Source organism: Schistocerca serialis, chromosome 3, assembly GCF_023864345.2.
Source record: "Schistocerca serialis cubense isolate TAMUIC-IGC-003099 chromosome 3, iqSchSeri2.2, whole genome shotgun sequence".
In the NCBI taxonomy this organism is placed as follows: domain Eukaryota; kingdom Metazoa; phylum Arthropoda; class Insecta; order Orthoptera; family Acrididae; genus Schistocerca; species Schistocerca serialis.
Window position 1 is genome coordinate 461309212 of NC_064640.1, and position 12741 is coordinate 461321952.

General features: G+C 40.8%; 1 protein-coding gene across 7 annotated transcripts in view; it reads right to left on the reverse strand.

Moving 5' to 3' along the window:
- The window catches only part of LOC126470365 (thrombospondin type-1 domain-containing protein 7A-like), a 1214159-nt gene that overhangs the window by 271588 nt on the left and 929830 nt on the right, over positions 1 to 12741 (reverse strand). For all 7 annotated transcript variants that reach the window (XM_050098173.1, XM_050098171.1, XM_050098172.1 and 4 more), the window contains one exon: positions 8704 to 8899. In XM_050098173.1, coding sequence (XP_049954130.1) covers positions 8704 to 8899 — 196 coding nt within the window. The remainder of the gene's footprint in view (positions 1 to 8703; positions 8900 to 12741) is intronic.

The window sequence follows — 12741 nt, forward strand, 5'->3', positions numbered from 1 at the left end:
TTCGGGTGCGTTACGGAGAGGTGTGGGGTCAGCACATTCTCTCGCGGTCGCTGGCGGTTTTCATGGCCTAACATAGTCGATTTCCAATCAACATACTATCATACGAGGCATCTGCACCTATATGTGGTTAAGCTCGATGAATTTTTGACGTACAGAACCCAGTATCTTACATTGGACACAGCATTTTCTCAGAAACGAAAGTAGCGTCGGGTGTACCCCATAGAAGTGTAGTAGGACCTCTAACGTTCTCAGTACAGATAAATGGTTAATAATATAGGATGAGTACCACTTCAAGATTGTACACGAACACAATTTACACCAAATCTAATAAATGAAATGTAGATAAATGTAAGATAACGAAGAGAGAGGAAGCAATAGTATCGGACTTCAACATTTTCATCTACATGTACATCTACATCGATACTCTGCAAATCACATATAAGTGCCTGGCAGAGGGTTCATCGAACCACCTTCACAATTCTCTATTATTACATCTCGTATAGCACGCGGAAAGAACGAACACCCATATCTTTCCGTACGAGCTCTGATTTCCCTTATTTTATCGTGGTGATCGTTTCTCCCTATGTAGGTCGGTGTAAACAAAATATTTTCGCATTCGAAGGAGAAAGATTAGTGATGATGTCTTGAGTGCGTCACATCAGATAGGTATTCAGGGGTAATACTAAGCCACATGAAACAGGAGGATCACATAAAATCAGTATTAGGCAACACGAATGTAAGACTTAAATTTATTGGAAGGTTTCCTGAAACGTGCGGTGCATCTGGAAACGAAGTCGCATATAATAGGCCTATTAAGCAACAAATTCTAGTATATTTCTGCAGCATTTCGAGTACATGTCAACTAGGACCAAACTGGACCTGCAACTACGTCCGTCACCAGCTGCCCCTAATGTAGAAGAAGCGAAGACCCGCGCTGTCCTCTAGCGGTTCCGCACACGCTTGATTTTACCGTTACCTATTGGCAGCTTACAAAGAAGGAGGCTTTTAAAGGTTCACAAACTCCTTTGGTCAAAGACATGTGTATGCAGCCGCAAAATCAAAGATACCAAGTACTGTTACGTTTGAAGTTGGGCGGGACTTCTGCAAGTCGCTAATAGAAGAACTGAACTGCTATAACCATAATCATATTATGGCCGAGCGGTTCTAGGCGCTACAGTCTGGAACCGCGCGACCGCTACGGTCGCAGGTTCGAATCCTGTCTCGGGCATGGATGTGTGTGATGTCCTTAGATTAGTTAGGTTTAAGTAGTTCTAAGTTCTGGGAGACTGATGACCTCAGAAGTTAAGTCCCATAGTGCTCAGAGCCATTTGAACCATAATCATATTACGAAAGGAATGGGGACATGCCTTCAATTCTACAAAATATTCTTCATGTCTGCAAATATATTGATTTACTTCGCCTTTTGTCGTGTTGAGGTGCTTAATGCGTCTTAAGTAACAAGACCTGTCACGTTTGTGGCCGACGCGTCTCAAGTCAACTATAAATAACTATCTGCACTGAAGATCACCTATGACACCTCTAACATTTCATACTCGTTCGAGGATACTGAAACGAGGGGGCAAATACTATGATGTGTGCCAGGCAAAACTCGAACATTATCTTTAGCGAGTGATGCTGTTACCAATTTAGCTGTCCAACCACGATTAATGACCCGCCTTCGTAGTTTCTATTCTGGCAGTAGCTCTCTCCTACTCTGAAAACTTCAGAGAAACTCTACTTGCTGAACCTGCACCGGGTTCGACTCTTGTTCCTTCATGTAGTATACATCTGCTATGTGGTCTCTAAATACCGCACATTCCGCTGTATAGTGAAAAATTCCTTCTTGAAACTGTCTCAGCCTACTCCTATTTCTTCGTTTTTTCCAACTTTTGTCCCGCCATGTATCAGAGTTCTATACTGGTGGGCTATCTTACTAATGATTTTAATCTTCTAGATCGGTTTACCATCCTGTTTTCGCAGTCGTCAGTTCTGGAGAACCGCACAAACACCACACCAACCATCCTTAAAAAGGCGTGCAGTCTCGATCCAGTTCTGGCTCACGTACTTCTGTTGCAAGCCAATTTGGTGCGCGTTCATTTGTACAAGTAAGAGTAACTATCTCTCTACAGAGACAGTGAAGCAGCTACAGTTTTTCTAATGGCATGAGGTACTTTTAACACTACTCTTAAATAATGTAAAATATGCTGTCCTTGGTCTGAGTAGTAATGGGAGGAGGGTAATGGAGCAGCCACTCGTGGTACATGATATGACTCGGGCATTACCGTGCGTGCACTTGAAGCATGTTCCACAAATGGTACTTGTTCGATGGTGTTGCAGTTACGGTAAATTTCATTTAAGGTTTTGTAATAATAAAGGATTGTTTTGCCTGCTTTGTTTTCGCATCATTAATTTTGATTGACAGGAGAATAAACATAGTTGTACATAAAGTTTTAGACAACAATGTACTTTTCCCGCTATGTAAACGGTCATAATAGCTTGAAATTTGATGTTTCCGAGCGATCATTATCATGTTCCTATACACAAAGAAAAACATCCTGATGACGGGTCGAAGAAAAACAATTGGATTTGCTTGATTGGCTTGCTCAAAGCCGGATCCTGAAAACCAATCGATCTTTATGGGAAGAAGTGGAATGTAGGTCCATTGACTAAAAAATTAGACGAAATCTAGCACACTTCAGGTACAATGGAGGAAAATAATTAATCACAATCCGTCTTAGAAAATTAAACCTGAAAAATATGAAATTCATATTTACTCCTCATTTAAAAGCACCTGGAATTCTTTCGAAATGCTTCAGGTCCCTAAAATAGTTTTGTAACATTGTCCTGAAGGAGATGAGAAATGCCATGCAGAAGTATGGCAATTTACTAATCGGAGCTCCAGATACACAATGCTTATGAATAAAAAGCGTAGAGTGAAACGTAGTAGCCCTTATAGCCGTTTAGTGTCAAACTTACACAGGCACGTTCGTCGAATTCTTGATCAACGTTTACAATAATACTCATTTTAAGTTGCGGAGACGCCAAGAGGTATGTTTTTCAAGAGGTGCTAAAGTCTGTCTTTGATGATGGCGAAATATTGATGGACCTTCCTGGAAAATATCCCCACCAGGACTGGAAACAAAAAATTCACAAGATCATAAAATACATAGGTACCATTCTATGCAGCAGTACAAATTGTCTCAATTTGCGTGAAGACCAGAGAGGTCAATTGGGATAAGTTAAAGCCAATGGTGAAGCGAAGAAAATATTATTTGGTTGCCGTCTGATAAGCTGTAATACACTTTCAAGGTAGGTCTGAGGAAAAGAGAACAGCGACTGCTACGGACAGTTAGATAGTATTTTTACTGACTACGGAACGACACTAGGACAATGGTTTGGAGTGGAACAGAGGTAAAAAAAAAAACAAAGATGCATTCTAACAACCCGCCTCAAAGTTGAGTCTACTAAAAGACAATGAAAACTAAAAGAAAAGCAATAGTTGCCTCCCAATCGACGACGATATCACTAAATGTGAATTTCAATTTCGGAATGGGCAAAGACCGGAGAAAATCGGCAGCGTCCCTTTCACAGAAACCACAACTGCCTTTGCATGAAGTGTTTTAGGGAATCACAAGGAACCTGAATCTTCATGCTCTTCACAAATTTAAGTCAGTGTTCAATACTGCGTCACCTTATTTGTCTGAGTACGAGGACAAAGAAAAACAAGAAGAGAAAAAAATACAGGAACTGACAAAGAACACAGAACGCAATGAAAATATAGTTTTCCATGGGAGATATTCGTTTTATGCTTGGATGGTAACATAGCTATCGTTGTGTAAGAAATGTGCCCTGTTCCGGATACTGAAGCAGATCACTGTTTAGCAAACATTAATTGGAGGCTGAATTTTAGTACGTAGTGCAAAGAAAAGGGATGTCGACAGATTGAGTAGAGATGGTGAGCCTCTAACGTTCTCGGTGGTCATGGAACCGAAATAATCGAAAGAGCTTTGGCAGGTTCATTACTGTATAAGTGGAAAAAACAAAGAAATAAATTTATTAGTAAAAGAGAACACGTTTAAACCTAAGAGTAGAAAATATTAAGTAATGCAACAAATGTGGCGCTCAAAGAAGGAAGTACGAAACTGAAATTAATGGCTCGGAGAATGGAGTGGGTGGGGGGAGGGGAGGGGGGAGGGAATAGAAGAGTAGCGAGGGCGGAACTGCAGCGGAACTGGACGTTACGTGTTCATAATGAAGCAACTAGAATGTGGTGATATTAAACAGAAGACAGAAAAAGAACACGTTACACCAATATAAAAAGCAATCGAGCTCAAATGAAAGCGTAGGTAAGTGGAAATTACGTTCTAGGTGATATCGGGGGGAAACGTTCATCCTTTCGGATATTCTAAATTTAGGAAACTTCAGCAAAACTTGCAATTCCCGGATAGACTTCAGCCAACTGAAAAATTAAATTTCCAGTAACTTGGGACAGCATTTTATTCCAGGAAATAAGAGAAAAAGACAGGAAACGTAGCTTTGGCTTATAACATCTTTGATCTATTTATTATTTTTCTGAAGTACTGAATATCTCAGGTGGTTTGAAAATAAAGCGCAACTCTGTAGTTTGACTTGTCTCGAACAAATGCTCCCTCTTGCACGTAAATGAAAGTTGTTAACGCTAACCGGGATTGTCGTTGATGAAACAGGCGCTTGTAACGACCCTTGTTTGACGTCCTTTGCCCGATTTCAAATTTATCTGACAATTGTGCGCATAATTACGGTAATTCCAGAAATGTTAGTCATCCAGGGATCCTTACATTCAATGAAAACAGAATCAGTTAAAATAATAATTATAAATATTAATACAAATTATATTCTGCAATGACGCATGAATGTCTTCTTTTTAATGTACCGGTATCAAAACAATTATTACAAAAATGGGTTGGATAAAAAGTAGTGGCAACACGGTTATAATTCATACCGTATTTAATTGACAGACATTCCCCGTACTGACCTCAACACAATTGCCCCGCATCTCTATCTCCTTCCCCCACACAGATAAAAGGCGTCCTACACCGTCAGCGCATCCATTTCAATCGATGTCTCGCAAGGATGATGTCTTCTCTGGTGTTGTAGGACGTGCGAGGAAGGCGTTCCTTCATTTGGTGAACAGCTCGTAATCGCACGGACTAGTATCGGGTGAATACGGTGGATGTTCCGGTATCTCCTATCCCCACGCATGCAGGAGCTACTGCACGGGGTTCGACGTTTGGCATCGTACATTGTGCTGAAGGTTGATGGGATGCAGTGCCAGAAAGAAGCATTGCTAAAAGCTCCGACTACGTGCTAATTCAGTCTTGATCCGAGCACATTCTTCGTGTTTCCTAAACACGCCTTAGGGCGCTTGAACTGGTCTCCCGTACTTTCAGATAGTACACACTGCCATTGACTCAAACGCTGCTGTCCCTGCTCACATTAGTACTTCAGCCGACCACCTGCTATCAGCTACAGACAGCTGGCAAGCTATGTGACGCACTTCCTTTATATTACAGCAGTGTTGCCACTACTTTCTATCCAACCCATGTAGTTTGCATTCTAATATCTATATAACATTTTTGAAAGTTGTCTTTGATACATTATTGTCTTTTGTAGTTCGTAGGCGTCAGGCGTAGCGGAGAGAGTTTTTCCGAGCAGTGGTTAAGTTTCAGACTGGTGGCAATGTAATGGACCTGTTACGAGCAGTATTTGCTGTTAATGTAACTATATCAGGATTTTGGCAAGTTTATATGAAAGTGTAGGGGATTTTACGCTTACGGCAAAAAAGTTTGTAGTAAAAACTGTGAAGTTCTAAGAAAAGTATTTCAATCATTTCGTAGCAAGCACGGATATCATTTTCGGAGTATCTGAATGGAACTTAGTTGTCCCTGGACAATGACGCCTTAAGGGGCTCCGGAACGCCCTACACTTGCAATGTTAAAATAACGCTTATAAATTACATCTTTCCTCACAAAGTATTTGAGGTAGGAAGTTGAACTTTTACAGATTATTTATTGGAATATGGGCTACAACTTAACACAGGGATTTCACAAAATTTTAGTTCAGTTATTAAAGATGATTTTTTTTCAATTGTAATGAAAATTCACAAAATTTTTTTGCAATTTTTTATTTATATATTCAAAAATATACAGTTTTTTGGAAAAAGGCTGTGTTAAATTATGCAGAAGGTACTGTGTAACATTTACTGAAAGTTTGAAACAAATATGTTTCGAAGATCCTTAAAAAACAAGTAATTAGTATGAGAAAATAAAAGTTTTGGGAATCGAGCGACAAAGAATGGATTAACTTTTTAGTGCATTCCAGGTCCATAGGACGGATTTTCTTCATCCTCTGCAAACTCCTCCTCCAGCTTCCTCTTGTTCCTCCTCCTGTTTACTCTTGCTTGTGTTTCTAGACTCTTTACAGCCCTGTCTGCAGCCCGAAGGCGTTCCCTGTCTAAAGCAAGCATCGCTCGTACCATGTTAGAACCTATCTTCATTCCCATATTTCTAAATACCTTGCACCTTACAATGTTGCCATAATTGAAAGTCGCAACAGCATCATACACACCAAAGTGAAGTGTTTCTATTCCAACAAATACAGTCTTGGGGATTCTCGACCATATAACACTATTTACACTTTCATTGGGGTTTTGAGTTTTTCCGTGAATACACTTTTTCAACAGTTCAGGTGCTGCTAAGTCTCTGAAAATAGGTTTTATCACCTCCATTATTGGATGAGGCAGACTATGCTTATGAGTGTACACTTCACCAGTTAGCAATCCTTTGTTATATTTACACCTACTGTCTTCTTCTTTGGGACACAAGCTATGTTGGGGATTTTCATCGGTTGAAGAAGTATGAAAAAAAAAGAGCCCAAACAGCCTTCTTCATTTCGTCGACACTTTGTGTATTTTTCCTAATAGCAATTCCATAATAGTTCTGTATTTTGTCAATTACACTGTCAGTTAACCTTCCCTTCCCATCCAACCCTTTACCATCACTGAGTTTTTGTTTTTTGTACGAAGCTTTCAGTCGCCGAAGTCTTGTTCCCATTCGCTTCTGTAAGTGTCCAATACACTCAAATTTCTGCACTACAACATCATCACCATAGGGCTTCAGTCCTTGAACATGTTTGAAACGTTTAGAATCACCGTCACCAAGGTAATTAACATATCGCACTTTATCACACGCCTTAGAACGCTGGAATATACTGGCAACACCAGCCACTTTCATTCCTCCACTACTGCCACTATAGTTAGCTTTGCAATTATTTTCATGTGTACCTTTATATTTTTGTGGACATCTACAATACTTTGATATTACTGCTACATCTAAAACTTTCCCTGTATACATACTGGTGGCAGATACTACACCATGAAGAGATGTGTGTCCCCGTTTATACCAGGTACCATCGAACGCTGCAGTCAAATCTCTGTTACCATTATTTTCCATTACTGCCTCTTCCACAGCGTTCTTCATAGATTCTATACAGACATCTTCTACTTTAGACCCTATTAATTTATTATAGGTCGTAAACTTGGTTGGGGGATTTGGAAGATTCATGATGCCACAGAAAATTGCACCTGCAGTAGCACCCTTACCAACTGAACGCAAGGAATAAACAAATCTAATGTTGTGTTCGTAGATTTTACTACCATTTTCTTCAGTTGCAGTTACTGCAACACTGTTCCAAAAGGTGGTCATGTATGAACACTTATCACATTTCAGTTGTATTTCACTAGCAAGTCCTACGTGCTTTATTATGGAGAGTTCCAGACCAACTTCACTACAATGAATACATTTTACACAGTTTGAAAAAAATTCCTTTGAGAACCGACATATCAAATATTTCATTCACATCCGATTCGCCCATAAAACATTCATAGTTTTCACTCATTGCACCAAGCTTCTTCTGTGAAGTATTTTCTTTCCCACTTTGACTGCTATGGGCAGGTGTACTTGAGAGGTTAGGTTCACTCACTTGGTTGTCGTCTTTATTGTTTACAGTAATAACAAATACCTTTGGTTTTCCAACATTTCTCCTTTTCTTAAAAGCCTTCAGAGGATTTCTAATAACTTTACTTTTACTCATTATTATACTTCAACAAAACAGAGACTCAAGAAACAAATTAATTACGAATATTTTCGAGATAACGACAGAGTAAATAAACATGAAACAATCGACAATCACACCAGCGATATATATTGAACCATCACAGGTTAGCCACAACACATACTTTATCTCACATCACTAAAATGTACCTGATGAACACGGACGTTAATAATAACACCATTTGACAGCAGTTTAACAGCGCCACAGTGGGTCACGCCCATGTAGAACACATTTCAAAAAAATTTAAAAATAGTTGTAGTCTTCAGAATTGAATAAATTATATATCTATTAAAAGGTAATAGTCTGCAGATTCAAAAAACGCAAAAAAGTAAAAATTGAACTTTTCATGATTTTGACCCTTTCCGGAGCCCCTTAACAAGATACGTTGAAATGATTTATGTTTTTGTTTTCTACGACAGCTGCTGTCGAAATATTCACGTCATTGCAACAAATGTGGTTACACATAATAGGCAACGTAGATAATTATTCTACGCAATTCCTTACAGTTATTGCTCAACAGTAGTAGGGGGTTTAGACGCTGCTCGCACTTACCGACTCCTGGTGGCGCGATGACTGTGCGGTTGCGCTGGCGCAGGGCGAGTTTTTCGGGCGACGTGCAACTGTGGGAGCAAGGCGACCAACTGGACCAGGGCGACAGCACGCAGTCAAATGGGCAAGGCAGCAGACAAGCCTCCTCAGTTGGCGGCTTCTTGACAGAGCGTGCGCACAGCGCTTCTTCCACGATCATCTGCCAAACACATTCGCTCGTGCCAAAACTCAACAATAAATAAAGAAAATCTCATTCATTCTCTGTGGGAACAGACCACAGGTCAGTTTGGAGCTACAGACACATGAGTAAATGGAACAGTCAGTCTTGTAAAATTTAAGGCAGCTGCATTACTGAGAGGTTTTTTCAAGCTGGGCTTGGCGGTTGACAAGATTGAACGTTTTGTGCAATAAAAAGACAAATCGTCAGTTGCATATTTAAAAATATAAAAGGTTGACTTGGTGATTAATTAAAACATAGGCACAGATGAATCGAAAATGAGTGTTGCACACGAATATATAAAAACAGATCGATGGTTGCATAAATGAAAACGGAAAGGACGATGTGTTCACTGATTAAAATAGAGACATAGTTGCGTGAAGAGACGAGTGGATATAGAGTGCCAAGAATAAGGGTATCATGGGAATGTAGCATTTAAAGGTAGTGCATAGAAGGGAGTTTTGATGGTGGATGTTTGGAGGAGGAATGAGGGAAGAGTGGATAGGGATATGGCTCCGAGCCAAGACTTAGGAAGGTTATAGAGAGGATTGGAGGGTAAGGGAGCCCTGACAATGGGTGCGTGGTAGAGTTCTCCTGGATCTTATTGGATGGGTATATATCACGGTGGATCGGATTTCATGCTCGGGTAAAGGAAAGCGATTTAATTTCGTTGGGAGCTGTGGAGGCTGTGGAGATGTGTTGGGAGAGTGAGGTGGTATCGACGTGGTAGACTACGATGATCAGTGATTTGCTGAGAGCGCATATATATATATATATATATATATATATATATATATATATATATATGCGATAAAATTGGCCAACCACTCAACACTCTACCCTGCATAGGGATCAGATTTTTTCTTTCAAATGGGAAGCCATCTTTCTTTATTAAGGTGCGCCAAAAAAATACCTAGGTTTTATACGAAACAGTTTTTTTTTTTCGTTCGTGGTAGATGGCTCGAAATGGTGAGTTTCGTTTGGACTAAACGAAATCAATCACCTTGATGGTGTTGTAATGAAACTAAACAAGCCTGGCAGGAAAAAAAATCTACATTAAGTGAAAAGTAGCTTATTTGTCAGACCTTTAAATGTCTAAATGTAAAAGTTTTACTGTACAATCAAATTCTGAAAATAAAATTAAAATTTCAGCAACAATATCAGCTGTTTAGAACAAAACCGTTTACGTTTGTATCGAAAATTGCAAGCAGAATCAAATGAGCCAGTTTTTAATAGAAGAAACCGATGTCCCCCTTGAAAATATTAACGTTCCATCTGGAACATTTTTTTCGTACGATTTGTATTACTCTAGATATTTAGTAAGTTCAAATTAAAAACAAAAACCATGTGTAAGAAGTATGTAGAACACACACTCTAAGGCAGAAAACTCAACCCATAACGAAGGAATTATCCGAATGGGACGGAATTTGGTAGATGTGAATTACATGTACAAGCAAACAAATGGTTAACGTTTCAGAAAAATTGGATGATTTATTCAAGAGAAAGAGCTTTACAAATTGAACATATCAATAACGAATTGACCGATTTCTGGCTCATAGGAAAATAATAGTTAGTCTTGGCAGTGATTGACAGAGTTGTTGGATATCCTCCTGAGAAATATCGCACCAAGTTCTGTCCAGTTGGCGAGTTAGATCGTCAAAATCTCGAGATGGTTGGAGGGCTCTGCCCACAATGTGCCAAACGTTCTCAATGGGGAGAAGTCCGGCGACCTAGCTGGCCAGGGCAGGGTTTGGCAAGCACGAAGACAAGCTGTAGAAACTCTTACAATGTGTGGATGGGCGTTATATTGCTGAGATGTTAGCCCAGTGAGTCTTGCCATGAAGGGCCACAAAATGGGGCGTAGAATATCGTCGACGTATCGCTGTGCTGTAAGGGTGCCGCGGGTGATAACCAAAGGGGTCCTGCTATGAAATGAAAAGGCACCCCAAACCATCACTCCTGCTTGTCGACCCTTACGGCCGGCGGCAATCACGTTGGTACCCAAGAGCTATGTAGGGTGTTTCTAGACACGTCTTCAGTCTGAAACATTGACAGGAGTAGAATTATCTTCAGTGATGAGTCCAGTTTCGAACTGAGCTCAAAATGGTTCAAACGGCTCTGAACACTATGGGACTTAATATCTGAAGTCATCAGTCCCCTAGAACTTAGAACTACTTAAACCTAACTAACCTAAGGACATCACACATATCCATGCCCGAGGCGGGATTGGAACCTGCGACCGTAGCGGTCGCGCGGTTCCGGACTGAAGCGCCTAGAACCGCTCGGCCACACCGGCTGGCTCGAACTGAGCCTCGGTAACCAAAATGCCTGGAGACGCACCGGACCGCGGCGATATACCAAACTGACTGTCGTCAGCCATAAGAGTAGACAACCATGAGTCATGTTTTGGGGAGCCATTTCTTTTCATGGCAGGACCCCTACGGTTGTCATCCGCGGAGCCCTTAAAACACAGTGATACGTCGACGATATTCTACACTCTGTTTTGTTGCCCTTCATTGCGCTCCATCCTGGACTCACTTTTCAACAAGATCATGTCAGGCCGCAATCGGCTAGAATTTCTACTGCTTGTCTTAGTGCTTACCAAACAGTATCTTCACCAGCATGGTAGCCGCCAATTGAGAACGTTTGAAGCATTATGAGCAGGGCCCTCCAATCACCTCGGAATTCTGAAGATCTAATGCGAAATTTGACAGAATTTGGCAAGATATCCCTCAGGAGGACGTCCAACAACTCTGCCAAACTGCTTGTATAAGGGACGGAAGTGGACCAACCGGTTATTTACGTTCTGAATTTGTGAAGGTCTTCCTACTGAGCTTTTGAATAAATCACTGAATTTTTCTGTAATTGTACTCATTTGTTTGTCCGTACATGTACATGTATCTACCGATTTCCGCCCCATTCGGATAACTGCTCTGTAAAGGGATATCTCTTTCTTTTGTCTGAAGGTTCATATAAAGATGTGCATGGAAAAATAAGGGTAGGATTTATCATCCAACTATTCTTTTGTTGATAATCTACTGCTGCTGTCTTCGATTTAGTGAACGAGCTGCAAAGTTTCGAGATTGAAGTAGTCAGAAGAAAATGGTTCAAATGGCTCTGAGCACTATGGGACTTAACTTCGGAGGTCATCAGTCCCCTAGAACTTAGAACTACTTAAACCTAACTAACCTAAGGACATCACACACGTCCATGCCCGAGACAGGATTCGAACCTGCGACCGTAGAGGTCACACAGTTCCAGATTGTAGCGCCTAGTCAGAAGACCTAAGAAACTTAGGTAGATTGATAGAGAGACCTCATCTTATCGCGTTTTGAAGATGAAGTATAGCTGGGGGCCCTAACGAGAATCTCAGAGATTTGGAGAGAGCCAAATTGTCCGAAGATAATTTTCTGGCTGAGTGAGGACTATGAGTGGTACCTCAAAGGAAGGTGCTACTGTTTGGAAAGAATAAAAAGTCGGAAGAAAAGCCATATTTCAACGACACCTACTCTGCACCTTTGGTGGCACCGGGCTAAAAAGAAATGGAACCCACCGCTAGTAGGGCAATAAAACAATGAGGAGCATGCCCATATGCCCATCAAGGGAACACTGAGCTATTTGTATCTCACTGGGAAACTCCCCAGAATGTTATTCAGAAGTTCCGCAGGTATAGTGCACTATTCTGTCCTCAGTGCTAATGGTACATCCTGAAGGCTCTGAGGAGACGGCAAAAGTACTCAGGTCCTACGGATAAGCTAGCTACTGCAATCAAGCGATGTCTTCATTATCCAGTCTCTCAGCAACGCGAACAGCTCTGTGGGAGA